This window comes from Haliaeetus leucocephalus, unplaced genomic scaffold (genome assembly GCF_000737465.1).
Source record: "Haliaeetus leucocephalus isolate CR32 unplaced genomic scaffold, Haliaeetus_leucocephalus-4.0 Scaffold773, whole genome shotgun sequence".
Lineage (NCBI taxonomy): Eukaryota > Metazoa > Chordata > Aves > Accipitriformes > Accipitridae > Haliaeetus > Haliaeetus leucocephalus.
The window spans coordinates 4,439,651-4,467,597 of NW_010973209.1; the positions used below are offsets into that span (position 1 = coordinate 4,439,651).

The 27,947-nt window shown below is 55.6% G+C and overlaps 1 protein-coding gene across 1 annotated transcript; it reads right to left on the bottom strand.

The window, feature by feature from the left end:
- Positions 1-27,947, bottom strand: TECTA (tectorin alpha). The gene is made up of 23 exons (XM_010581431.1): positions 27,884-27,947; positions 24,587-24,720; positions 22,976-23,263; positions 18,811-18,948; positions 18,109-18,274; positions 15,223-15,635; positions 14,347-14,917; positions 13,211-13,803; positions 12,137-12,710; positions 10,354-10,964; positions 9,466-10,027; positions 7,887-8,086; positions 5,924-6,307; positions 4,958-5,244; positions 4,586-4,866; positions 4,301-4,411; positions 3,747-3,949; positions 2,888-3,051; positions 2,481-2,729; positions 1,777-1,939; positions 1,386-1,473; positions 602-718; positions 1-101 (listed from the first exon to the last, which is right to left on the bottom strand). Exons 1-23 carry the CDS (start codon positions 27,945-27,947, stop codon positions 1-3), a joined length of 6,462 nt encoding a protein of 2,153 aa, XP_010579733.1.

The window sequence follows — 27,947 nt, forward strand, 5'->3', positions numbered from 1 at the left end:
CTACGAGGTGAGGTCCCGCAGAGCTGCGCACAGCCACAGCCACAGCCGGGCTGCCACCAGAAGGGTCACTCGGGCACGGTGCTCCCCTGAAGAGCTGGAGGCTGCCAACACAACAACAAGACCAATGTGAGCTGGGGCCCCGGCACACTCACAACAGGCACCTCCTTTCCCCCAACACCCCAGGTGCCTCACAAACCACACTGGCCCCGCACCCTCCTGGGTGCCCCATCTCATGACTGGGCCCCCCCCTCCCACAAGCCCCTTGTTGGCCTCCGGACTCTACCCGTGGTTTCTACTCTACCCTGCCACTGCCCTGCACCATGCTATACACCATCACCGCTCTTGCAACTGACTGCCTGCCAGGTCTTCAAAGTCTACCATCGTTGGCCTCACAGCCCTCAGGCGCCGCGCTGCCAAGCACCTCTGTCCCTTGGGAATGGCGCGCATCCAGCTCCCTGCCTTCCACCTCCCTCCCAGCTGCGACATGCCACATGATCCAGCCACCCTCCCCACACCACTTGCCCCTGTGGCCCTCAGCTCAGGCACAGAAGCACCCCACTATGCTTGCCCTGACTCCTCCTGTGTCACCCCCGGTACTTGCCCCTGCAGCTCTTGCCATCCCCTTGCAGCGTCCCCGTCACACAGCTGCACAGGGGTCCGTCCGCCCGGCTCGTGCAGATCTGCTCGCAGCCTCCGTTGTCCTCGCACCAGTCTGATCCTGGGCATAAAGAACAAAGGACACCTGAGCGATGCGCCCAGACCCCAAGCCCCCAGTCCTTGGCTGCCTAAGACCCACACTCCCTGCTACAACAAGGGGGCCCACAAGAGCACGCCCGTCACCTGCCAGGCACACCCTCATGTCACACGTGTCGTTGGGATGACGCTAGGACCCAGCTAGGCTCCCATCGTTCCCCGTGATCCCAAAGCAGCACCTAGTCTGATGCTCACAACCCTCCGAGAGCCTTTGGGGAAGACAAAGAGGAGCAGCCACAGCACAGGGCCAGAAACAGAGTGCCCCACAACACCCTGGGCTTCCGCTGCCCACCCTGCCATCATGCCAGCTCCTGTGCAACCACCCATGGACCCCTAGGAACACATATCCCCAAGCAAGGCGGACCCTCAACGTCGCCCACACCTGCACCCACCCGACCGGCACACGCATGCCCTCCACCCTCATCTCCCAGCAGCAGAAACCCCGAGGGCTCTCTTGCACTTGTCCTGATTCCTGCTCAAAGGAACAGCCTCTCCCCACAGGACACGTGTACGCACACTCCCTCGCCCCGGGGTCCTGCCGTGCCCAGGCACTGCCCTGCAGCACGCCACTGGGCTCAACCCGGATGGTCGACAAACCCCCCCCAGCCTTCCCTGGGGTCACACACACTTACGCTTCCTTCTAATAGGGCCCACCGAGATGATCTGCTCCTTGGGCTCCTCGGCAAACACGCTGGCCTTCCTCGTGTGCTGAGGGCAGTTCTACGCAGGGATAAATGCTGCCTCCATTACTCTCGGCCCCTGCGTGGGCCCCCTCCACGCCCCTCCAGCCGGCCCAGCTCCCGAAGGGACCCTGCGATCAGTCTCACACAGCACAGGCCCCAAGGCAACCTGCCCGTGGCAGGTCTCTCCTCCTGGCACCTAGAGGGACACGCGACCCTCCCGGCCTCGCCCCCGGGGCTATGTCTCCAGCCGCCTCTCTGACGCCGGGTCAGCTGGGCTTGCTGCGCTCCGCTGGAGCCATGCAAAGCGAGCGACCCATCCCTCAGCACTTGTCCCACTTACTATTTTGCAGGAGTATTTCTCCGAATCACAGAGGGAGACAGCGCAGTGGAGGTGAACTTCATCATAATCCCCGATGAACTTGAAGACGGTGACGTGGAAGCGACACGTCAATGACACCCCATTCTCCTCTATGCCGATGGTGTTGTCCTTCATGTTTTGGCACCTGTACAAAGCACTGATGCTTGCCCTGGCCCTCCCATGACCGAGACCCTCCCTCGAGGGACGCTGCTTGCCCCTGTCCCCATAAGGCCCCTTGCCCTGGGTCCTGTGGCAGTGTGCTTAGATCTGATGGGGATGGATGAGGGCGTTGTGCCCTGCCTCTGTAGCGTGACCTCTCTGTGGCACTTCCAACTTCATCATACTCACACTTCCCAAGACATCTCCTCCATGATCCACGTCCCCCCATCTCCTACAGAAGCCCCGACTCCCGTGGCCTCGGCGACATGAGGAAGGCCACTTCTCTCCACAGCCGGGACTCCGTCGCACAGGGGGCCTCTGGCTACCTCTGCACTAAACAAACTAAATCCTGCACTAACAGCGCAAGTTGCCCTGTGGCCCACCCTTTCCAGATCTTAGTCAACCATCTCTCTCGCTGACCAAAAGGTCCCCTGCTCCAACTGACACCACCGCCCCTTCGAGTGCCCAACCTGACAGATGTGACAAAAAATAGGGCGTGCTGGGCCACCAGGCCCATGGTCGCTCACCCTCCCTCGATGATGAAATAGCGCAGCTTGTCGTTGCTGTCCCGCGAGGGGGTAGCATAGCACTTATTCAGCATCAGGATCAAGTGGTTGGAATCGGCCCCGACGACAAAGACCCCCACATAGAGCACATCCCTGGTGGTGAGCACCACCTCACCCTGTCGGTAGGGGTGCTTGTAGGATGAATTCTTGTACAGGGCCATCTTGGTCGTGAAGCTCCCTTCTTGCGTCGGCACCGTCAGGTTAATCACACTAATGATGACAAAGAAATACTGGCTCGGATGGGGGAAAGGCTACGAACCCTCAACTCGGCACCTTGCTTCGGACCCTCGCCGCCTCACCCTCCACCTGCCTGCCCGCTCCTGTGCCCATGTGATGGGAGAGGCCGTGCAGCTCGCCCCAGCTCCTACCTGAGCATTGGCCGCACGACCGAATCCAGGGAGATCTTGATGTCCAGCTCGTAGGCACAGGAAAACTCCACGTTGATGGTCCGGTCCCGGGTGATGATGTTGCCTGTGTTGTTCGCGCTCTCGATCCACACCGTGTTCTTGTACACTATGTGTGTGCTGTTTGACTGCGGAAGGAACGCGGGGCTTCACTGGAGACCGGCTGTCTCCGTTCCCCTGCTCCTAATGAACATGTCAGCCCCTAAATGAGCTGCACAACAATGAGGGCCCTGCAGCCTCTCCACCACCCTTGGCCAGAAAGGGTACGGTTCAGCGGGGCTAGGAACCGCTGGGCAGCATCCTCAGTCTACAAGACCTGCCTCTGTTTTCCTTAACCCCCACCCCATGAAAGCACCACGCACGCTCCCACCCCGCCCCTGGCGTCAAGCCAGGCTGCTGCAGAGGAGGACTGCCTGGCTGGTGTGAAGATGCACTGCCTCGATGCCCCCCACGCCAACAAGTTCCTCACATATGTAACAGCTCAGAATATACGGACCGCTCTTCTCAGCCTCCCAACTACCGCTCTGCCCTCTCCTGCATCCTCTGGTCCAGGACACCAGTCAGTGAGGCAACAGTGACCCCACGTGCTACAAAGCACACCTGCGACCTACTGCCTGAGCACGAGCTGCCCTGATGGGTGGTCAGAGCTACATGTGCATCCCAGGCACCGGTCAACTCTCAGGTCCCTTTCGCCCCATCAAGCCGCCTCCTGAAGGCATGTTTTCCCCCTTCCTCCGCCCTCAAGTTGCACGAATGAGAAGACACCCAAGACGAACAGCCTGGCTTCTGCTCCCAGCCCCCTGTGCCCCGTACCATAGCTCACCTGCACCACATTGCCACAGTTGCCTTTGGTGTTGTTGATCTGGAAGGAGATGAAGTCCTCCCCTTCTATGCCAGGGCAGTGGCGGTCATTGACCCGCACCCCCTCACGCTCAAAGCCCAGCTGGAACAGCTTGCACTTTGAAATGGACACCTCCATTTGGGCAGCTTTGCAGGTCACCTCTGCATCAATTATGTCATGGGTGGCTGGAGGAGAAGACGAGACAGCTGCAGAACACCACAAATGGCACCACAGGTCCAGGCTGCCAGCCCGCCTGGCCCTCCTCCCCACCGCCACAAACGGGACAGGATCGTCTCCTGCAGCATGCCCTGCCCGTCTGACATCCCTGCGGCTCAAAGGGCTCCCGAGCCAGAGATGCCCGTAATGGGCTCTCCAGAAAACCTGCTCCCATCCTGAACCACTCACAGTGGCAAAACCCCATCTCTGCAAATGTCCCGGCCCTTGGCATCTCCCTTCCCGAAGCCCCGGCTGTACAACAGCCTAACGCCTGCCCGTGCGCTTGGTGACAACCCTGCGGATGGAACCAGAGGACTCACTGTTCCCGTAGGGCGGGGGCTCAATGCAGCCGCACAGCTCCCCGCCATTGTCCAGTTCACAGCTGCGGTTGGGGCAGTCGGCTCCCACGCAGGGATCTTCCACCACTCCTGCTAAACAGCACAAGACAAAGCGCAAACACAGTCTTCACTCTTGGACTGCAGGGTAGGTGCCTCCAACCACCACGGGCCGCCCCCACCCCAGCAGCCCCGCTCCCCCTCTCCTGCCGGTTGTGGTCCCAGCGGGATGCGGCTCCCCTCAACATGGATGGCCCCTGGCTCTCTTACAGCAATTCTCCTTCTCGATCCACTCAGTGCCCAGGATGCCAAAAGTACGGCAGGCCTCGCCGTAGGCAGCCAGCGAGCCGCACAGCTGGACCTTCTTGTGGTTGTAGCAGCCATCCAGAAAGCAGGACTCGTAAAAGGGCAGGGGGTCCAGGAGGCCGTAGCAGGGCTGGAAGAAGCCTTTCATGTCCGTCAGCTTCAGGCAGTAGCTGTCGCTCTGCAGCTCCTGGATCTGGACGTTGTCGCAGGAGGCGGCATACTGCGAGTACTGCAGCTCGTTGCAGCTGTGGGCACCGGACAGGTCGCGGGGGCTCCCATTGTGGCCATCCCCGCTCCCGCTCCCGCCCGGCAGGGAAGGGCCATCCGACCGCTCACCTCTTCTGCATGCCGTTGGTCTTCCAGCTCTGCGCCAGCAGTACACTGCTGACCGCCGGCTTCCCCCGCAGCGTCGCATAGTCATCCGTCCGGTCACCATTGAAGTTGCCACAGAGGCCGCACACCTTGTTCTGCAGCCGCTCCCCAATGGCGATTTTGATGACGTTGAAGCCATTGTAGCGGATCTGGATGTCGGGGCTGGAGTCGATGACCAGGAAGCCCTCCTGGCTGAAGATCTTTGTGGAAAGCCCCGTGACAAAGGGGATGCTCACATGGCTGCCGTTCACCTGGCACGGGAGAGGACATGAGGCTGACATCCCTCCCATCCCCTCCACCTATGGATGCGAGCGTGAGCCACCCGCAGATGGCTCTGGAACTGCCTCTCGCTGTCCTGGCCATGAAAATGCACCACCTTGTCTTTGGCAGGGGCTGGCATATCCTCCTCCTCCTTCCAGCCTGACTGATTGCTAGTTCTGAGCGCACTACCTCCCTTAAATGCCTGCATGAGGCTGTGCCGCAAAGGGAGACCTACTCACGTGCAGAGGCTCTAGCTTGGGACTCATCGCTCAGCAGGAAAGGGCACAGATGGTGCCCTTCAGAGACCAAGCGACACCGCAGCGACAGCCAACCCTCTGTACCCCTCTGCTCAAAAGGACGGCTTAGCTCGCACCACAAAGGTGGATGGGTACATGACTACAAACTCTCGGGCTGCGGACGTCCCGGTCTCCTGCCAGCCCTTTTGTCCCAGCTGGCATCCCCCCGCAAAGCCCAATGGATGACAGCTGCGTCCTTCACCCATACAGCTACCTCGACCGGGACGCAAAGCCACCGACGGACCCTACCAGGACTCTTGCAGAGACCGTCGTGCAGCCCCACATGCCATCCTCCTCTGCTCAGGACTGGTCCCCTAATGCCCAGCCCGCAGCCCCGCTCTGGAGGAGGCAGATGTCCCTGACGAGACCTTACCTTGACAGTATTCCTGTCACTGATGAGGATCTGCTCCTCGTTGATGTAGAAGTACACGGGGGAGATGATGGTGAGGTTGGGCGAGGACCACTTGTCAAAATTGATGATGAGCTGGAAGGAGAAGTCGGGCAGCTTCTGGCAGATGGTGGAGAGGACGAAGGCGCAGTTGGCGGGGAAGCGGAGGAAGGCCCCGTCGAAGGTACGGAAGACGCCGCCACCTGCCGCCAGGCAGAAGGAGCTCCTGGTGCTGAAGCAGCCACGGACACCATTGCGCAGGGCGCACTCCTCGTCCGACTTGCAGTGCCGTGGGTCGCACTGGATGAGGTTGCGCCGGAAGCAGCGGCACCGGCGGGTGCAGTCTCCGTTCCAGAAGAGCTGCTTGGGCTGAAAGAGGAACCCATGGCTGGCTGGCAGGGCTGGGGACCCCTGCCCTACCCTCTGTGGATGCTTGGGCCAAGGTTTACACCCCTCTGCTTCAGGGCAAGTGAGAGCAGGTAATGAGGACGGAGAAAAAGGCGCAAAGAACACACTGGCAGCTCACACCTACCTTGCAACATCTCTGCTACCCATAGGCACAAGGCAACTGCACGTTTCCACTGCCACCACAACCTCCCTCACCTCTCGTACACGCAGACAAAAGACAGCATGCTAAATACCTCCTTGACCTCTTTCTTGTACCCTGCTGGCCACCAACCCGTCCACTAGGGTCCCCATATGACAGTACCCCGATACTGGCTCCTTATGGCTGCAGAGCTTGGCAAAGACACCTTATGGAGCACAGTTTCACTGACACAAAATACAACCTGCTATAATATGAGCAATGCCACCAGCACAACACCCTGCTGAATCAAACTCCCGAGTAACATCCAATAGCTACAAGTAAGTGCATTTCACGTGAAATAGTAAACCCGTCTCACATGGAATACCTAGAACAACGTGGTCATACAGTACTGGACTTTAGCACTCATCAAATCCAGTCTTCCCAGTGCCCGCCCTTTCTTCCCCTCCTCCACCAGTTCCCTCCCATGCCTGCCTGACATCCAAGTGACCCTCACCCAACAACCCCGTGATGATTTTGCCAGACAGAAGGACTTGCTACGCAGCACACCGTGGGGGGACATCCCTCTCCACTCTACCCCCGGTACCGCCTAGAGCTGCGAAAGCCCTGTGCTACTGCTGCATCATCCCTACCCTCGCCGACAGCCATGGTTTCCATCACCAGCGTGGTACCAGACTCTCGCCTTGTGGAGTCTTATCAACTCCACTTTTCCACTCCTCTAGGAGATACAATTCCCACAGGGCCTCGGATTGAGGCTTCCTTGCTCTACGCTGGCCTTCCTCACACCGGAGCTCCGAAGGAGCGGCCATGTGAAGCTCTCAGGCTGGAAACAAGACTGGTGCGGGAGAGGTGCTTCTGACATGTAAGCAACGTAATGCGAGTGCATGCTGGTAGTCAGATCAGACCCGGACCCCAGCCCCGACACAGGGAGTCCTCCAGCAGGAGCGACAGTAATATGCTCTGCAGCTCAGAGGAGGACTTGGGACATTGCAGGACAGCTTGGCCCCAGCAAACACCAGCAAACATCCCACAGACCATCGCCGGGGCTTTGCTACAGAGCCTGCTTCGCCTCTCTGCGCTTCCACTAGACATACGTCTGCCCGCTCTGCCTCTCGTTCCCCGCTCACTCTCGCTTGGTGCAAAACCACCAGACTTCAGAGCAATCCCCAAGCACGGCTGGGGACCGGCAGACATGCACAGTGCTGATGAAGGAGAGGACCTGTGCCTTCAGGCCCTGTGGAGCAGTCTCTCTGCCTGAGGCTACGATCCTGGCAAACGGACCCAGCGCGACACCCAGTATGGGCCCGGCCTGACGGATGTCCTTGCTCAGGGCACGAGACTCAGCCCAGAAGTATCAGAAAGAGGGTGAGAGAAAGCCTTGAGAGAAGGATGTGAGTGGCGTACCTCATAGTATTTGCCGTCGGAGTAGCAGCCGCAGTTGTGGGGAAGGATGCAGCTCTTGCCGTTGAGGACGTAGCCGGAGTCGCACTGGCATCCCTCCACGCAGTAGTGGCTGCAGTCACTCTTCAGCCGGATGGCGGCACATCGGGGCTGGCACAGGGACACGCAGCTCTCATAGTGGCTGTTGGGGGGACAGCTGACGGCTGCAATGTTACCAGAGGACAAAGCGGATACAGATTAGCACCCCGGACAAAACCAACCTGGCGGCCAGCTGCACCTGGGGCCGTAATCCCCGCCGCTGCTGTCCCTGGGCAGCTGACTCCCCTGCCAAGGTGGTTAACACAGACCACGTTGCCCAGAGAGGTACCCGGAGCAACCAGGCACGCAACTGAAGGGAAAAGGCAGACTTTGTCCCTCCATCCTACGCTGCTCGCCAGCTGCCTAGTCCAAGCTGAGCAATGCTTCTCTGTAACTCACCGCTGTCTCTGAGCTCCTGCACACCAGTTTCTCAAGAGCCCTTTCCCCGTGCTCCCTGCTCTCCCACAAACAAGCCTGCTCACTGACACCAGATTAACATCTCCCTGCAGGAGGGATTCTCGTGCTGGCCCTGGGGCCTTTCAGGTAGTTTACGGAGCCTCCATGCTCCCCATGTGGGGACACTTTTCAGGGGACATGTTTTTGCTGAGCTGTCAGAGTGTGAAGCCTGTGAGGAACGCTGCCTATGCCCGAGCAGGCAGCTTCTCCCCACACCCCACTGGGGACCATTTCGGACCTGGCATGTGGGTGCTGGTCAGTGGCCTTGCCGCCCCTGCCCTGTGAGAGTGGTGCCTTCTGAGCCATGAATTTGCTCGTTAGAAGGAAGAACGACATAAATTTAATTTTCAGTCCTGTTAGCAAAGACAATTACTTCCCATCTGATTTGCCAGATAGATCGGCTGCCAGAGAGGCTTGCGGCCCCCGTCCTCGGGAGCCTAATTGAACATTGTGTCATAATCTTATTGACGAGAGTGTGCGGCTTCATTAGAGCAAACACGTACTCCTGGCTTTGAAGCCAACTAATATAATTCCTGTTTAACAATGGAGGGACAGCCAATAACTTGTGAACTTTAAGCTTCCCCCTTTCCATCCCCGCTCCCACTATACTGCACGCAGTTTGTAACAACTCCAAGAGAACATAGAGCCCTAGACCCAATCCCACACCTCTCCCTCACCCAGCAAGTGCGGGATGGACCGGCTGCCGGGCTGTCAACCTCCCTCTCCCTGGTCTGCAGACAGGTCGGTCTGGCATGCTCAGCAGTGCCTACATGCACACCTACTGCACTGCTGTAGCTCACCGCTCCGTCGCCTGCCCCCTTATCTGGCAGGAAAGGAGAGGATTCCTGGGGCCATCCCCAGGCACTGACCAGGGGGATCCGGGACATGTTTGGATCAATGGCCTGGAGGTAGCAGGCACCCACCAGAGCTCCATGGGGTGCTCTGCTACCTCTCTACAAAGTGACCTCCAGCAAGTGCTACAGTTATGATGGACAACCCCAGGAAGCACCTCTAGAGAAGAAGGACCCAGAGGCAGAGTGGCACTTACAGCACGAGGTGAAGTTCCTCCAGCCAGTAATGGCGATGCCCTGCGTTTGGCATGTGCTGGCATAATTCTGCAGCCAGCTGCAGGCCGTTTGCATGGCTCCCCCATCGACGCAGGTGTCAAAGAGGCAGTTCTTGTAGAAGAAGCCGGGGCTGATCTTGCTATGGCATTTGGCGAAGACACCGCTTTGGCTTGGGATGAGGCTGCAGAGCTGCTGGGGTTTCCAGAAGCCTTCCACCTTCCCGCAGGCGGGGCAGCGGTCACCGCAGCCCACACGGCAGAATGCATCCCGCTTTGCCCAGCTCTGGACGAAGTCGGCGACGCTGGCAGCTGGCGTGCCACCCATGGCTGCCAGGTCATCTTCAGGGTTGCCATTGTAGCGGCCGCAGAGGCCGTAGGTCAGGTTCTGGAAGCTGCGTGGGACGGTGACAGAGAGAAAGGTCTTCCAGTCGTACACCACCTTCAGCCCAAAGTCGGTCTCGACCACGATGTGAAAGCCGAAGGCAAAGATATTCACTTTGCCCTGGCCCAGTTTCAGGGGGAGGTAGAGACGCTCATCATTGATCTGCATTGAAGGAAGCAAGATGCACCCTGAATGGGAATGACAACTGAAGCTGCTGCGGGAGGATACGAACGAGGGTGGCTCAGCACTCCCAGAGCAAGGTCCCCGCTGGGCCTGCCTCTACATCCCAAACAAGGCAGCCAAAGAGGAAGCCCCCTCCAAAAGGTGTGCCTGGCGGCACCCTAGGGACAAGCCGGAGCGTACGCACTGCCCGACCCCTGGAAAACCTTGAGAGCCATAAGGCCTCTTGCCTAGGGAATCGCTCTGTGGTTTGGAAGCCATGGCAGGGAAGAATAACCGCCGCCCTGCCCTTGTGGCCACGCACTCACCAGCACAGTATATTTGTAGGCTCGGTGGATGACGATGTTATAATTGAAGACCTCCACTTCGACTTGTTTCACCCACAGGGCCAGAGAAGTGTCCCGATCCTCGTTCTTGGCTGTGACAGTGAATGCCGGGAAAGTGTCCGACCGCTCCGACCTTGGCCGGGCTATCGTGGTGCACAGGACCAATGCACAGCTGCTCTGGTAGTCAAAAGAGTAGCCATCAAATGTCAGGTAGTGTCCATAGCCAGAGATGATGCAGGAGGCATCAGTGCGGACATGGCAGTAGTAGAGGCCGTTCTCCTCCAGGCAGTACTCATCGTCCTTGCAGGAGACGTTCTCGCAGTACACGCTGTTGTCGGAGCCGTTGCAGTAGCAGAGGAAGTGGCAGGCGATGTCCATCCAAAAGGTCTGATTGGTGGCCAGCTGGCGCCCCTCGAAATTGCAGCCACACTCACCGCGGGGAACACAGCGTGTGCCACGGAAGGCGAAGCCCTCGTCGCACTGGCAGCCCTCTGCGCAGGTGTCTGTGCAGACGGGGCCTGTCGCCAGGCTCTCACAGGTCTCCACGCAGCTCATGCACTCCTCAAAGTGGCTGTTCTCTGGACAGGCGAGAGCTGCGGGGCCGACAAACGTGGAGCATGAGTTCCCAGCTCCGGCAGCCCTGGGGCAGCATGGGGTGGGTGAACAGGCAAAAGGTGGGAATGGGATGAGCGGTGACCGATGCGGGGGAAAAAAAAAGCAGCCGGGAAACAGTCCCAGCACCTTGCCAGCCACCGTCTCTTCCCATCCCCTTTGCCACCCCTTCTCCTCTCAGCCATCACCCTCCTCACATCACAGCCCCGTCCCACCACGTGCTGAGCAACACCTGCTCCCACTATTTTGGAGGGTGTGAGGTCAGGGCTCCCCAAGGGATGCCTCCCTCAAACCTCCGTGGCGGAGACAGGGGCTGCCTCCCCACCACATACTTCCACACTGGGGATTTTTCACATTCGCTTCTGAATTACGAATGTTTACCCATCAATGGCAAGTTTACAGCGACAGAGCTAAAAACAAGTGTTATTCAAATTATCCTCTGGTGGTGGCGTACAGCACTGTCAGACACCATCTGCAGCTCTGGAATGCTCCTACACCACATCATAAAACTTCCAGTGCCTCCCTGAAATGCCACCCTGAAATCGCTACATTGGGAAATCTGTCTCTGCCGGCACGAGTGCTACTTAGAAAGTACTGTCGGTATGTGGGGCAGCGCTGCCTTGCCTTCAGGCTCGTGAGATGTTGCTTTCCTACCGCAATTTCCCTTTCCCTTCCGTACATTGTGCAGGAGAGCGCTTTGTACGTGACGGCCCTCCTCACGGCAGAAAGCTTTACCGGGCATAGCTCTTTTGAAGGCAAAGCTGATCTTTGGTTGACCGTTAGGGAAGAGAAGAGGAAAATAACTCCAGATTGCCAGCATTTAAGCACCTCCACCCCTACCCCTTCATATGACTTTGGACAAATAATGCTGCCGTTAGCGCCGTCAGGTCAGGGCCTCCCTCCCAAACAGCCCTTCTGCTATTGAGTGTCTTTCAGTCTGGTGACAGAGAAGCACCCTCTGGGTAAGGGGTACCCACTGGAGATGAAAGAGGAGGCGGGGGAAAGAGAACCCGTACTTTCCAGCATCCCCTAAGAAAAGCTGCTCTACCTCTGTATACCCACAAGCTCCTGACAAAAAGACTTTGCCTGAGGTCAGCGGGGTCTATGTCCCCTTCTCCCCGTCCTGGGTACTTAAAAGCTTTGGCGGACTCACGGCAAAAACTGTGGCTCCTCCACTGGCCGACGTCCACCTCGGCGTTCTTGCAGGCGCTGGCATAGCGTGCCACCGAGTCGCACAGCTCCGACCGATTGCCTCCGCTCTGGCACAGACGGAAGAGGCACGTCCTGTAGTAGGCCGAGACATTGACCACGCTGTGGCACTCCAGGAAGGAGCTGTTGGTAGGGTCGTTGATGATGCCGCAGTTGGAGCGGCTCCTGTAGGACTTGAGCAGCTCCGAGTCGTTGTTGCAGGCCTTGAGGAGGTCCCCGCACTCGCCATTGCAGATCTCATCGAATGTGGTCCAGCTCTCCAGGAAGAGCTCCAGGTTGTCTGTGCACTTGCCCTTGGGCAGGCAGAATTCATTGCTGGCATTGCCGTCGAAGAAGCCACACAGGCCCCCAGTGCAGTTGAAGTAGGCGGTGGAGAGGTGGATTTCCAGGAGGCCTGAATCATAGTAGCCAATAGCCAGGAGCCCCTCTGACTCCATCATGGTGCCGTTGTCGCTACGGTAGATTTCCAGGCGGCTGGAAGGGTGGAAATAGGGCAGCTCCACGTCATAACCGTTCACCTACAAGTAACAAGCGGATCAAGATGTTTCAGGGAGGCCAACACAACTTTGCACGGCTGTTCCTGCCTGCCAGCCGCACGGTGCTGGGTACACCAAACGCTTACTGACCGGGACCCCACCCCCCAAGGGCAGGAGCCTCCTTCAAGTGGGAGGATACGCTGTTTCCTTGCATTTTGCCCCACAAACAGAGAATTTTTTTCCAGGAAAAAAACAAGTTGCAGGAGACAACCACAACCTTGGGAAAGTCTCCAGAACTCACTCAGCAAGAAAATGGGAATAACAGCACTGTGACAACAACTGCACAGGCACCTAAAGGGCCTCCACGCCGTGGTGGCCCACATGGGCTTCCTCCAAGTGCCACCATAGTGCTCAAGGCCCCAACCTGGGGGAACAGTCCGGGGCCACAGACCCACAAGCCCCTTTCCAAAGGGACATTGGATCACAGCGCGAGCCACTGCCTTCCACCCTGGGGTGGGCTGCCCTGACAGCAGCACCTTTACCTTGATGTCTGACAGGCCAGCGCCTCCAATCTTCACCTCCTGGCCTACTGCCTGGATCCGCACGACACGCGGCCCGTTGGGAGCGGATCCGGGCTTCTTTTGGCTGATGTCCACTTCGATTAAGTCCGGTCTCTCCAGGCAGGTTTTGAGCAGCATGTAGGAGTGCTCCAGCGGATAGGGAAAGGTGACGCCGTCAAATGTCTGTAGGACCTGGTTCTGCCCCACCAAACACAGGCTCTCCCGCTTGGGGTAGCAGCCCCGGTAGCCGTTCTCAATGGTGCAGACCTCTCCTTCAGGGCAGGTGGTGTTAAAGCACCTGGCATCCCCACCATCCTCACAGTGGCACTCCACTGTGCAGTCTGCTGCCGCCCAGAAAGACTCCCCGATGGCATAATACCGGCCGTCCACATTGCAGCCACACTTCTGGACGGGGACGCAGCGGTCCATGCTGAGGACGTGGCCCTCATTGCACTCGCAGCCCTCGGTGCACGGGGAGGCACAGGCCAGTGGGGCCGTGAGGTCCGAACATGTGGCAGGGCAGCTGCTGGTGCACACCGAGTAGTGGCTGAGAGCTGGGCACCGCACAGCCGTCGCTGTGGGCGCAGAGGGGAGACAAACAACAGGGGTACCATATTACAGCATGGTTCGGGGCCAATTACCTCTTTCCCATTGACTCACAAGAGAGACAACACAGAGTGACCCAGGAGTCCCGCTTGCCCTCCATTTCCCTCCCCTGCCTCCCCAGCTGTTCTGCTTGTGCAAGCAATAGCTTCTCAAAAATGGCTGCAGAACTGTTGAGCCTCCCGCAGCTATTTAATGCTACAAGCGAGGAGGGTGGGCCAAGAAGCGTGCCATCGGCCAGTCCTCATTCCAGACCAGCCTCCATCTCTCATCGTGGCAGCCAATGGTCTGCAGAGCAATGCGGACCTCTCGCCTCATGCCTGACTCATGTCACCCTTTTGCTGGTGCAAGAGCCTGATGCCACGGAGAGGAGGCACCAATTGGCTCTCACCTGACTCCCTCCCCTGGATTCCTCTCCCCTCATCTCACGTGCTGCCGGGCACATGGGCGGACCCCTGAAATCCCTCCCCTCCTCCAGAGGGGAAGGCTTCCAGCAGGAGCACGCAAACACTTACCGCATCCCGTCTGGGCACGCCACTCTCCCACCGAGATGCCCAGGGCCTGGCACACCGTGGCGTACGCCTGGATGGCTTGGCACAGGCCAGTGCCGTTATCCCGTGTGCTGCAGAGGTCATAGACACAGCTGTGGACGAAGGCGGTGGGGTCCACGATGGCACTGCACTCCCACAGCGGCCCGCCGCTCTTGTTGATGAAGCCGCAGTATTCAGAGGTGAAATAGAGAGACTCCGTGGCAGCATCGCAGAGGCTGCAGTTGTCCAAGCAGCCAGGCGAACATTTCCGCTCAGGGTGCGGCACTTGCCAGCTCTCACCCAGGTCCAGTACAGACACGGCCAACCTCCCGTCTGAGCGGAGGGTATCGTCCTCAGGGTCTTTATTGTAATTCCCGCACAGACCGCACGTGGCGTTGATGTATGTGCCTGGAACGGAGACGGAGGCATAGTGTTGTCCATCGTAAGTCACCAGCAGGCCAAAGTCAGTTTCCAGGGCTGTGGACAAGCCGCTTTGGTAGACTTTTATTGCGCCCAATTCCAGAGAGATGGGTAGGGACACCACCAAGTCATCCACCTGCGGGAACAACACCAGAGGACTGAACTGGCGCATGAAGTACCAGAGCCCTCATACTGGGACACAGTCAGGAGCTGTACAGCTCTGTTATAGCGTCTTAGGGTTAGGGTTAGGGACATATGCAGAAGGATAGCCGTCAGTAAGCCACAGGCATTTGCCACCATGCCTGTCACCCATGCCCATTTCCCAAGGGACATGCGGGGCCCAGAAGTGCTGTCCCATGCTCTCCGGGCTGCCATTGCGGTCTCACCACTGCCTCGGAGGAGCCAATGTGACAAGTTTTCCCCTTTCAGCAGGGCTCTTACCTTTGCTTTCCCAAAGCTGCCCTTGGGGAGGACGATCTTGTGCGAGTAGACCTCCACAAAAATATCCCTCAGCCAGGAGACAGAGGAGGCGCCTCGATTCTCGTTCTTGGCCTCCACGTTGAAGTAGGGCAGCTGGGAGCCTGGCCAGCACTGCCTGGCGAGGAGGTAGGAGCAGGAACCCTGGAAGTGAAAGAGGAAGCCATCGAAGGTGTGGTAATGTGGATCTCCAAACACCACGCAGGTGCTGCTCTCCACCGGCACGCACTGGAAGAACTTGGTCTTCAGCTCGCATGCTTCAAAGGGGCCGCAAGCCATCTCCTGGCAGAAGATCTCGTTGTTGAAGTCCAGGCAGCGGCACTTGGTGGTGCAGTTGGCGTTGTCCCAGAAGATCTCCCCTTGACGGAGAAACTGTCCTAGAAAGACAGAAAAGGAAAAACCCAAGCTACATCACTTCTCTAAGCAGAGGAACGTCCTCTAACTGCACCGTGTCAGTCCTCAGAGGGGTCTGCCAGCCCTACGACCAAGACTGCCACCAAAGTGTCCTGCTGTCGGGCTTCTCAGCTGCTTTCTTTGCGCAGACTCCCAGCAAGAGTCACTCAGCAAAGCGCTGCGATCACAAGCTTCATTTTCAATGTACGGTGTGTCCCCTTCAAGTCCTACCGCCACCACAAGGCCATGGGATGGTGCGAGCGCTGTCATGAATCCGGGATCGGTGCCGCACCGTGCAGGGTGGCTAGCTTTGAAGTTATTCCTTCTGTTTTGGACACTCGCCACCATCATTCTGCTTCAGTATCGCGGGACACAAGAGCCATTTGTGCTGTTTTCTCACAGGGAAAGTCCACTGGTAAAGCTCGTGCCTTTTGGAGGCCATTTCCAGCACCGTCGCTGTACTTGCACCACTCTTCAGCTTAGTTGCCATCTCTATAATGCCTCTGTTCACATAACTTTGCCAGTCGAAGAGTGACTCTGCCATCGGTGGCCCAGAAGAAATTTGCTCCCATTCAGAAAGCACTCATAGTACTTATGAAACCAAAGAACTGTTGATAAGTAACTTCCACACCATACGTCAGTGACGATGGGAAACGATGAGTGATTGCACAGCAATAGACTGAGCAGACTTGTTACACGGCAGTACTATAAAGGGAGGCAGGTTTGTCTGGTGAGAGACGTGAGAAGCAGAGAGAAGACGGGAGAACAAGGGTGGCAAATACCCGTGAAAGTTTTCCTCTCCTCCATATGGCCGTCTTTCACACTTCTCATGCGCGCGGCTTCCGCCGTGCGCACTGCCCGAATTTACCTCTGCTAAACTTTTTGTTCTCTTCCCTGCCTCCTACAAATAAAGCTATTTTCCGCTTCTCTGTGACAAACAACATCTCCTCTTAGCAAGACCCACTTGCAAGAGCTCCCATGCCAACCATTCTGGTGCGGGGGATTTGGGCAAACGAGTGCCATTAGGCACAGCGGACCCCCTCGCCTCTGATGCCTCGTGCTGCATCTCCTCTTGTGGAGGGCGACTGGCTGTCCACCGTGAAACACAAATCCAGGGGCGGGATCTACCTACGCTGCCCTCGTCACACCACTTGCAAAGCCAAGACTGGCATTCAGCCCCTTTGCAAAGTCCAGCCTTTCTTCCTGGGGTTGGGAGCTGGAAGCAGCTGGAGGGGTTGGACCCGAAACCTCTGCTGGGGCTGCAAGAGCCTCCGAGTCTCACGGGCCTTCTTCAGTACAGTTCTAAACCAAGACATAAAGAAGCCGCATGTCTCAAAGTGGTGACATCTCCAGTGTCTGTCGGCAAGTGACAATCCTCTCTTGCTAGAAAGACTCCCGGAGCACAGTGGACGCTCCTGACAGTTTTGTCAAACGGCAATGCAATAATCTCTCTGCAACAGAGTCCCTGTGCAGTTGCTGTGTGCATTTATTAATCTCTTTATAACCCCACAGTGTTGGTGACACATGCACACATACTGTAACTGGTCCAGGGGCGTGGCATTTGTCCTGCCTGGAAAACCTGCTATTCCTCCTGCAGAAACAAGGGAAATGGGACCACACCATCAGCTTTCCTACTCTGGGGGCAAGTGGAAATTGCTGTCCCCAGGTCTTTCCCGTAGCCACCATCAGCATCACAGAAAGGAATCAAGATGACGGCTCAGTGGCATTCTATTCCTGCAAAACACTCGAGCTCCATCCGCCTTTGATGTTGGGTTAGGGTTCTGCTTCTGGGCCACAGAAATGGAGGCTTACAACCACACCATGCTACTAAAATCCCAGGAAGGGAAAAAACCTAGCACCAATGACAGTTTTGTTCACTGGTGGTTGAAAGCAACACCGAGAACAGAGAAGACTCCCTAGTATTTATGGACCCCTCTCAGTTTTCTCAAAGCTACCAAGTCAGACCTCGGCTGCACTGAGAATTCGCTGCAAATACTACTTGTGAGCTAGGTCTGGCCATCCGTGAGCAGACTGACGTCCCCCTTGGGAGAGGCAACGCCAACAGGGACAAAGGGCAAACAACGGCTGATGACAGCTTCTTCGCATACGCTGCCGAGGATGATCTCCCACCGTGCCCACACTGCCATGAATGACAGAGATCTCTGTCCGCTCTTCAAAGCGTTAGCCTTTTGCAATGGGCAGACTGACAATTATCGCTGGAAGTTGGGTGATGACTTTGCGCTGCGTGCAGCAACTCAGAGACGTGTACGGGACCCAAACCCCGCTCACGTGTTTCTGTCCCTACAGCTGCAGCTCGAGGGCATGCCTTGGCAAAAACACAAATCATGCAGCAGCCCAGAGCAGTCAGACACCTCTCTGCCAGCATCCCAACAGCATTACCTTTTGCTACACTGCGCCCCAAAACTTGAAAAAAAAGCAATGCCGTTTCCCCCTTACCTCTCAGGCTGCAGCCATTGGCCGGATCTATTTCTCTGCCATCTATTTTGAAAGCCCAGCGCCCAGGGACATTAACGTTGGTCGTTTCTTCGATATTGACTATGTCTGGGGTTCTGGAGCCCGGGATGCTAAAAAAGTTGGTGATATTTCCACCATTGAAGCCAGCCTAAAACAGAGAAAGAGCAAATTTCATCACATATCTTTGCTATAGGAAAGCAATGCTGCATTTCCACACTCCTCTGTCCCCCGTAATAACTTGTGAGGTTATCTTCTTTAGTTTTAAAGTCTCTTTTCAGGAATTTCAGTTTCCAGGTAGTTTGGATGTGAGTGAAAAGGTCAACAGGTACTACAAGCGGTATGGATGTATATTTACACATTTATGTATACACATATGTATGTACGTACATATAGATCTATGGGTGTATGTACTGAATTGCCTAGATAAACTGAGGAAGCAACGGAGTGAGGCTGCCCTCATGCAGGGTAACTCTCCCCCCTCGGGCAGATGGACTGGCTGTGGCACCGCTGCTAACACCCAATTTTGGAGCACTCATCCCACTGTGCGCAGCAGCGGGCTTGCAAGGCCAGTGCTGGGGACGTTGAGGGACTGAGTGGCATGAGTGAGCACGAATACGTTGGGAAAGCTACAGGCAGCCATCTGAGAGCTCGACAGAGATGGGGGTATGGGAACGAGAGCCTCACCTGGGCCATCACCCCACCGAGACCGGTCAGGGGGTCCCCTCCGCTGGCTGTCCCCGTAGTCCAGCTGATTTCGTGGTAGTTAAATATGGCAAAAGACAACACTCCGTCTGTGATCAGGACAGCTTGGAAAGTGTTTACCTGTTGAAAACCATGACCACATTTACAAGGTTGTACTGCTTTTCTCACACTGCTTGCCTTCCCTTCTGCCGCGTTCATCTCTGGCCCAGGTGAGACGCGGGAACCTCGTGGTGAAGAGCGGCAGAAGCTCAAGACCCAAAATACGCTCGCGCTTGCTGCTGCAACTCTGCCAGGTCCCATCCCCGCTGCCACCTCCACCTGGGAGGATGACAAGACCATCTCCGATCCAATTTAACGCCAATAGATGGCAGCATGAGAATAAGCTCGCGGGGAAAACACAGTTGGCAGGATGCGGGTTGTTTCAACCGGTTATCTTCCTTTACCCTATCTTAGCTTTATTCCTCGCCGCATTAGCTTACCTGCTTCCCTTCCACATTCATATCCTACAATACTGTTAGCAGTGGATTACATCCAAGTCAGCCATGTATAATATGCACTTTGCTTGGCTGCCAAATCCTCTCGCTACCTGCTAAATCCACTACTCGTGTTCTTCCTTTCACTTGAAATGACTCTGCATTTCCAGCCCCCCAAATTCCAGATACATTCACATGACTGCCAGCCCAGGCCCCAGGCAGGAAGGGCGGCATAGCCCCGAGCTCTTCTCTTTTATGGTTACGCAGAAAGACAGAAGAGGCCTCTCCCCTTGAGATATCCTCTATCCATGCAGATCCAGCAGCAGAGGTCATCACTGGGAACTAACGGTCAATCACTTCTCTCAGCTTTCTGCATTTTCCCGTCCTTCCCATCCCTGCCCGTCCTAGACCGCTCTGCGCCGGGACCGTGCCATGGTAAACAACTGCTCTCCCTGCCTCTGAGCAAGCAGGATTTTAGCAGGGGACAAAGCGTGCGCTGCACCTCTTTTGACTATTCAAGAGCAACACTAGGAGCCCAGCTACCTGGGTGCTGCAAACCGTGAAGGAAACGACAGCCACAGAAACAATTATCAGGTGACATGGGAAGCACATTGATCGAACCATCTCATGCTAGGAAGCATTAGGGCTTACCCTGCCAGCGACCCCTGAGCACCACTAGCAGAGGCAGCTGAGCTGCTTCACGTTAACAGGTCACATGCGCTGCTAGACGAAGGGAAGATGCCAGAACCGAGGGACTGGGGGTCACTTTGCACCACTTTACATTCCCTTACAGCAAAACCGCTAGTTTGATTATTGGTGCTGAGGTGAGCGCAAACTCCTGAAGATTGAGGAGGGGACCCCAGGGCTGCACTCGCTACTTGCACGCCATAAGGGATGTCACTTCCAAGGCTCATTAGGCTCCTGCCATGAGAAATCTTGAAAACAGAGGCAAAGAAGCCTGTATGAGCTGCGAATGGCACAGTTCACACTGGGGCAAGCAGGAGAGCAAGCTAACTCCTGCATCCTTTCCCTGGGATTCTGCCTCATGCGTGCGGTTTCCTCTTCACCACCTTGGCACACGTGCTCGCCTTTGCCAAGTCTCTTCCCACGACCGTGAGATCAAAAGACATTAACACATAAAGGCAATATCACTTGGATAGTACAACAGCTCTTCGATGGAGCAACAAACCCTGCTCCGGTCAGGTGCCTCTTGGAGGGTGGCGGGAGCTGACCCATTACAGTTTAAGATGGCCGGCAGACCTCGTTAGGAGCACTTACATGAACCACAAACGTTTCCCTGTTTAGTGCTCACATCCAAACATGCATCGAGCACCCTAGCCATCTAACAAGGCTCTCCAAAAATGAACCCGTTTGCTTGGGTGTCATCAAGAGACAGTAACCACAGCATCCCTGAGGCCACGTTTGCAAAATTGTTTTCTGCAGCTTTTCTGCATTGCGATGAATTTCCTGCTTAAGTTGCATCATGCTATTCCATGTGCCAACCCGGAGCCCTGGCCGCTATTGAACGGGAAGGCTGCTCTATAACAAAATAAATTGCATTGTGTTGCAAATGTAATTCTTCAGGCAATACACGAATCTCTATATTGCTTGCTGTCTGCAAATATATATATATATGTATTTTTTTTTCTGCAAGCGCTGCCAGGACTGGCAAAAAATATGCATTAAATCTCAAGCCTCTCAAACAAATGGAAAAGAGCTGAACTGTTTATCAGAGCCAGCTCCTTGAGACAGAAGAAGCCAGCTTTTGGCACTCACAGTACACAGGCTAATCCTAAACAACCCTTTCCCCAAACAATAGCAGGGATCCCTCGCTCGCTATCCGTGCCCCAAGTTTCCACACAGGCCCTACCAGCGATGTGTCAGCGGTCCGGCATAGACCTCCCACTGTCAGCTGCGGTCGCGGCTCACATACTAACCACAGATTTAAAAGCTATTCGTGTCCTGAAAAACATCACACCACTGTCCCCATCCTCTGAGATACGACTTGCACATTTGTGGAAATATAACAGAGCTACCACGGCCGAGTCACTAGCATGACTCTCTGGTCAGTCAGGATTGGTCTCCCCATGCAGGCAGGTCAGTTGTCATCACAAAAATGCTGTCAGTATTCCCTTTGGTTTTCCCCTTCCTATCTTGATGTCCGCACAGGATTTCAGAGCAACCATTCAACCCTTTTCGAAGAGATGCCCTTGCTGCCCTCTTGGATTAGTGCTGCAGAGAGAGCGTGTCAGCCTCTGCCACAGAAAAAGCCATCACGATTTGAAAGGAAAAGGGGTTTTTGCCAAATAAATACAAATTGAAGCTCCCATTTTCCTGTCTCCAACTCCTCAGAGAGTGGATTACTTCCAAAACTTAATTTACAGCCAATTCCCGAGCTAGGGCCTTTTCTGCCGGAGCAGCCCTACCTGCTCATGCAGGCAAGGAGCAAATAACAATCTTAGCTTTGCTTCAAATCTGCCATGGCCTTGCAAGGTGAGCTCGGGGTGCAAAACCGAGCAGACTCACATTGAATCCCAGGTGGACGTGAGCGGTGGGGAAGGAAGGGCAAGTTACAAAATCCAGCCTCGAGAGGATGGCCAAGGAGAAGGGAGCACAGAGCAGAAGATTATGGCTAGCCAGCCAGACAATGAAGGGCTTCCCATCCAGCTCTGCAGCCTGTTCTTTCCATCACCCTGCTGCCTCGTGCTCTCTTTCCCTTGCGTTAGGAAGCCCTGCTCCCTCTCCCCAAGGCTGAGTACAGGACCAGTTTATCCTGAACCCATGTAGTGGACAGACCAGATCCAGCACGAGGTGGTCAGGGCAGGGGCCACCCTCCAGTCCCACTTCAGGACGGGATGCAAGTGTGTGTATGCTTTGGCATGCCCCTTATTCTCTGCTCCATCCCTGGGCACCGCTTGGCACATCGCAGTCTCAGGAGGAGCCTGCTCTATGCACACATCCTGAGCGCAGGCACCTCGGCACGCTCAGATGCTGCACACACAGGAGGCTGTTTTCTGCACTGGGCCGGCTGCTACTGGGTGCTTTTGGGTCTTGCTCAACACCCTGGCCCCATTACTGCCATGATAACGTAACTTCAAACAGAATCCCTCTTTATAAACTGACGGCACAGGAGCGAGTGGGAGCCTCGAGTAGTTTATATCACAACAGAGCTACTGTTCAATGCCAAAACTTTGGCTCCTTTATAAAGGCTTTTCTTCTGAGGTGCCTGTAGCCCCCTGCGCAAATACCTCTGTTTTATCACTGTAGAAGCACAGGCAAAGCGAGGGTCATATATCACAGTACAGGGAAAAAATGAAATGGGCATTTGTATCTAACAAAAAAATCACCACACTATGATCAAGCCAAAAACTCCTAACTGGTGTCAGAGCCTTGTTTAGACATGTTGCCTACAAACACTGAAGAGGCCATGCTTTCCCTGGTGATCCGAGAGCAGGGAGCGAGGCTCATAGGAGCTCCCACGGGAGAGAACGAAAGGACCATGGTCCTCCTCTGCCCGAAAGGGAATTGAGGAGCAGGAACACAAAGCAATTCGCTCAACTTTACGCACAAAGGCCAGAACAGTTTTTCATATATATACACACACACACACACACAGAGACATATACTCAACAGTCAAACACCACCCATCAAGAAGCACAGCTGATCGCTCTTACCGGAGTCGTGCTGCTTCCTCCATAGAAAGTGACTTCCTCCCAGGTGACGATGAAGATCCAGATGGCGGAGAAAGAGGACATGTCTCTGAAGTGCTTGCGGATGTCTTTGGAGGCTCTCCTCAGCAGCTCGGGTTCTGTGCTTTCCCTGTAGTAGATTTCTCCCCGGATGCCGTTGTGCACGTCCGCCCAGAAGGGTGCAACGAAGGCCCGGCCGTCTGTCAGGGGGAAGGCTTCTGGCGTGAACTGGCTGACTAGCGCATTGAAGGAAATCACGCCGTTGTTGTTGACCTGCACAAAGAGGCCCGCTTTTGTTTGAGCAAGCCTTTGCAGGTAGCAGAAAGCTGCCGGTTTATCAGAAAACGTGGGGTGAGCAACTTTTGGCAGAAGGTGGCTTATATACTGACAGCCGGTGAGACAGCCTGACCGTCCAGGAAAAGATGCAACTTCATCCTAGGAGTGGTGGCCAAAGGCTGAGTGCAGGAAGCCCCAGGTGGGACAAAACCCTGAAAAGTCTGCAAAACAGGGCTCTTATGGGCCAACACAGGAGAGACACCCAACAGAGCGGGGTTGCACCCGGCTCAGCTGGGACCCTGCCTCGGGGCCCCGGGTTTACCCAGCCTTTGGAGAGCAGCTCTGCAGCACCGAGAGACCCCATCGTATGACACAGGTGGCTGCATGGTATGAGGGCTCCCAGGAAAAACCTAAAGCGTCAGGCCCGCTGCCTTCGGTTTTGCTGTCTGCAACAGATCCTGGGGCCCCCCAAGAGCAGCATGACACGTAGTGCCATGGGCAGCGTCCCCAGAGTCTGCCAAAGACGCTCCCCATAACAACAATTATTTTTCTATAGCATGGAGAACAAGTGGCCCTGCTGTCCTGGATGCTGAAATCTCCCACCACACAAGGGTTCGAAACCCCCTCGGGATTACTGCTTTCCCAGCACTGCCCTGTACAAATCTGAGCCAGTCAGGCAGAGGAGCAGATGAGTCTTTGCCTCTCTTCTGAACCTGTGGGGCTGGCAGGTTTATATCCTGCTTTGGACCAGGCATACCCGCAGAGACCAGCTGGCCACAAAGCATGGATGTGCTTGGGATCTGGCATACGGTCATGCTGACTTAGGCCCCTGTTTAAGGCACTGTTTTGATGCGCTCAGGTGAGCCCTCTCTTAGCCCAGCCCAGAGCAGCCGGTGTCCCTTTTGTCAGGCTTTTGCTGTGCTGTCATCTGAGAACAGCAGCAGCCTGTCCTTGTCTCGGGCACCTACATATGGGTCCAAACCGTTGCCCTTTCTTCTCCCCTGTGGGTCTCTGCATGTTCTTGTTTCTTGTCATGTAACAGGAATAATGTTCCTTGTGTCAAGGCCTTAGCTTTGCTGTACCATTTAATCACCTACAAAGAAAATTTATTGCCTTTTATATTCCTTCCCCATGAACATTAGCCCATTAAATATACCTTTGACTTTCTTAATCATAAAACCTATCAGTTCATGAAATCTAAGAACTTGTCAGGTAGGTGCTAATAAATCTTTTGATTCCTGACGACAGGGAGAGTGCGTTTAAAATGCGGCTGCTAATGGCAAGGAAAAGAATAAAGGGAAGGTCTGCTTCTCCACTTACATAAACGCTTCTGTACGGGGCTCCAAAAAAGATGAATGGGATGGAGATCTTGATCTCGGGAGAGCTTCCATCATCAACTTTGGGCGTTTTTGTGTCGTTCTGCCAGAATGGATACAGACTCGCCATGGCGTGAGCTGGAAGGAGAGGGAGAAGAGAGTCCTTATGGCAATGTCAGACCGGTCCTGACTTTAGAGCAGCCATGGCGGTGGCCCTGAGATTGCCTGTCCCCAAATGTTGACCTCCTGTGAAGAGCGAAATAGCTGCCTTGCCCTCACCTCCTTCCCCGGTGCAGGCGCACTGGGGATGCTGAAGGTCTGCTGGCCACCAGCCTGCGCCTGAGCCACAGGAGGCTTCGGGGTGGGGGTGAAGCTCTATGCTGCACGCTTGAGGCAGCAGCCTAACAGCGACTAGCTAAACCGGTACTTGGCCACGATGCCATATTCTGCATCTTGTCCGCTGAGGGAAAACAGCACCAAAACCCAGCATCACCAGCAGCCAAAGGTTTTCTTAAGCCAGGGCAGAGGTCCTAGCTCTGGGACTGGCTCTGGGACAGGGTCATCAGAGAAAGCATCATCCAAAGGTTATTTAGGGCAATGGCAAAGTGACCACAAGATGTGCATACAGCTTGTAGCTGCACGTTTCGCTTTCCATGTGACCATGATCAAGTCATAATGCCTATGTCTTGGCTTCACATTGGAGCAACAAGGACAACAGGTCCACCCCGCCCCGCTCCAGGCTGGACGGGACTTGCTGTTTCAGATGCTGAGGTGCTCAAGTACCTGGGGAGCAAACAACACTAAGACTGACCCCCAGAGCCACGCTCCTGGCAGTGGCCACCTTCCTCCTTCCTGCACGGCAGAGCCCTCCCAGGTGCCATGGACGGCCGTCCCTGCCGGACCCCCAGTGCTCCTGCTGCTGGGTTACAGCCCAAGGTGTCACAACTGCTCCAACATTTCCTGGCAAAATTAGGTTTCCTGCTAAAATGCACTGCCAGTGAACTAGTAGGAGAGTAATTGTCTCTCCCAAAAATACTTCAGAAGACAGTTTTGATGTGTTTCAATACAAGCCTGCCACATTCTACCAGACAAAAATCCATTGGCTTGAGTCGCAAACGGGCACTTCTAGCCCTAGGGCACATGTCCTTTCCCATTCCAGCCCCTTGCCAGATCTCTGCTGTCATCTCATGCCCTGTTTCTTCCAGTTCACTACCGGTGCGGCTCCTCACAGACAGAGCAAATGGGGATTTCGCTGGGTTTTCCTCCCCCTCCTCCCCTCTTTGATCTAGAAAAGCAGCGCCCTGTCCTTGCGACATTCAATCTTGGCCGACATGAGACACCGGGCTCTGAACAATCCCAGCTCTGTTCCCCTGGATTCAGGACAGGCTTTTATTTCCTAGGCCCTACCCTGCACTGTTCGGGGGCCTCCAGCCGAGGACAGCTTGCTCTGCGCCCCGCTGTCACAGACGCAGGAGGGCCTCTCAGTCTTGCCTGAGCTGGGGGATGCTCTCCCCTAGCTACCCTGAGGATGCTCCCTGCTCGAAACTGTCTGGAAGCAGGGAGAGTTGCTGTCTGACCCTTCTTCACAGGCTCAACTGGTCCAAATTTCCTTGGGGAAGAGGAGACAAGGGGAAGCCTGGCCTAACCCACTGGCATTCTGACTTCCTAAGACACACACATGTGGCCCGAGTGCTCCGCCGGACATAAAGGGAGGCAGCGTGTGACGGTGTCCGAGCCGCAAGCCTGGTTTCACAGATATCTCCAAAGAGGTGCAGCAAAACTCCTGGCTGCCAGGTAGTAAAACAAGTCATTTCACAGCTGTTACGCACCTGATGAGTTATTACAGCTGAGGCATAGCTATGAGACATGGATTTAACTTCTTTTTTAAACAGGAAACTCAACAAAAACTTCTCGATGCCGGCTTCTTTAGCACTACTAGTGCGACACTACCGTACCTTTGCATGCATCACCTCATCCAGCCAAGCAGCCCAGCTGGCCCCACTGGTCATGATTTTTGCCCCAGTGGCATTTCACATGGGTGAACTGGCGGCCTCATTTCCCGCATGAGGAAAGAGAGCCACAGCTTTTGCCTGAGCTGTCCTCAGCCTGATGGCAACTCAGCAGCTGACCAGAGAAACGGCTTCCAAATTTCCTGACTCCCTAGCTCTGGGTTCCCTTGCTAGAGGTCCTCAAGCTGGCCACACATCTAGTACCAGCCACGTGGTGCACATCTGCCACATTACCAAATTACAGAGGCTTTTCCTGTCCACACCAGCTCTGCTCGCCCTTCTTCAAATTGAAACATGACAAAGATGAATTACTCCATGAGGCTAGCGAGCTGCTCCCGTGCTTTTCAACATCATAGAAAACCACAGCTCAGAAGGGGACCCTGGCTGCCAGCTGGTCTCACCTCCTGCCTAAAGCAGGGCTGACCTCATGGTCAGAGCAGGTTGCTCAGGGCCTCATCTAGCCCAGATGTGAACACCGCCTCTTCACAAAACGAAGTGCACACCATGAGAAATGGGGTACAAGTGAATGGAGAGGCTTCCTGCTGCAGGCTGCAGCCCTGCAACCCTGCCAGAGGCACCTCCATGTCTGCTGTCGGATGTCCTCCGCGAGCACCCCAGGGGAACCTCACTACCCACAAAACATGACGTTTTGCTATCGCTCACCCAAGTTGCCCTTTAGGCCCCGGGTGTAGGTTGGTCAGCCTGCTCAGCAGTCCTAACACCAGAAGTTTTTCAAATTCCTATTTCGTAGAGACTGGCCAGACCATCACAACCTCCGGAATGCCCCATGTGTGCACACGCAGCCATATAAATGATATATGCAAGCATACGTAAAACGCTCACCGAGCTCAACAGCTTCTGTGGCCTGTATATCCTGCTGGCTTTGCCAGCTTTGTATTCAGCTTGGCATGCCAGCTCCTCATTTAACGTAAACTATCGTCGCTTCGTTGCTTTCAATGAAGTGAGGGCCATTTGCGCAGGCTGCTGATCCGTCTCCCGTGACACAAGCTGTCACTTGCGCAAAATTGGCACCTGTGCTTACCCACGAAGGTGCACCAATCCCTCTGCTTAGCACTCACTCTTAAACTCAGTGGTCCCTCCCTGCCTTCCTCCCCATGGGAAATACTAAGTTCATGCTGGTTCTTGTCCTGGCTGCAGCCAAGGGGCTGGGCATGTTTTCCAAGCCCTTTGTACTTCTGGGGTCTCTGGGTACAGCACTGCTCCGAGGTGACCGCTTTCCCAGCGCAGCTGACGAGCGTCAGCCTCCCAACGCGCGAGCAGGAGATACTCACCTCGCTGCCGCGCAGTTATCACCAAAAGGGCCACCCAGGTTCCGAGAAACAATCGCTTGTTCAT

Bases quoted from the DNA above. Each gene is read 5' to 3' on its own strand.
- TECTA (XM_010581431.1), bottom strand. From the start codon at position 27,947: ATGAACAAGCGATTGTTTCTCGGAACCTGGGTGGCCCTTTTGGTGATA. The intron at 10,965-12,136 runs GTGAGTCCGCCA...TCGGCCCCGCAG, and splicing joins GAGGAGCCACAGTTTTTGCC to CTCTCGCCTGTCCAGAGAAC. The intron at 719-1,385 runs GTAAGTGTGTGT...CTTTATGCCCAG, and splicing joins GGGCCCTATTAGAAGGAAGC to GATCAGACTGGTGCGAGGAC.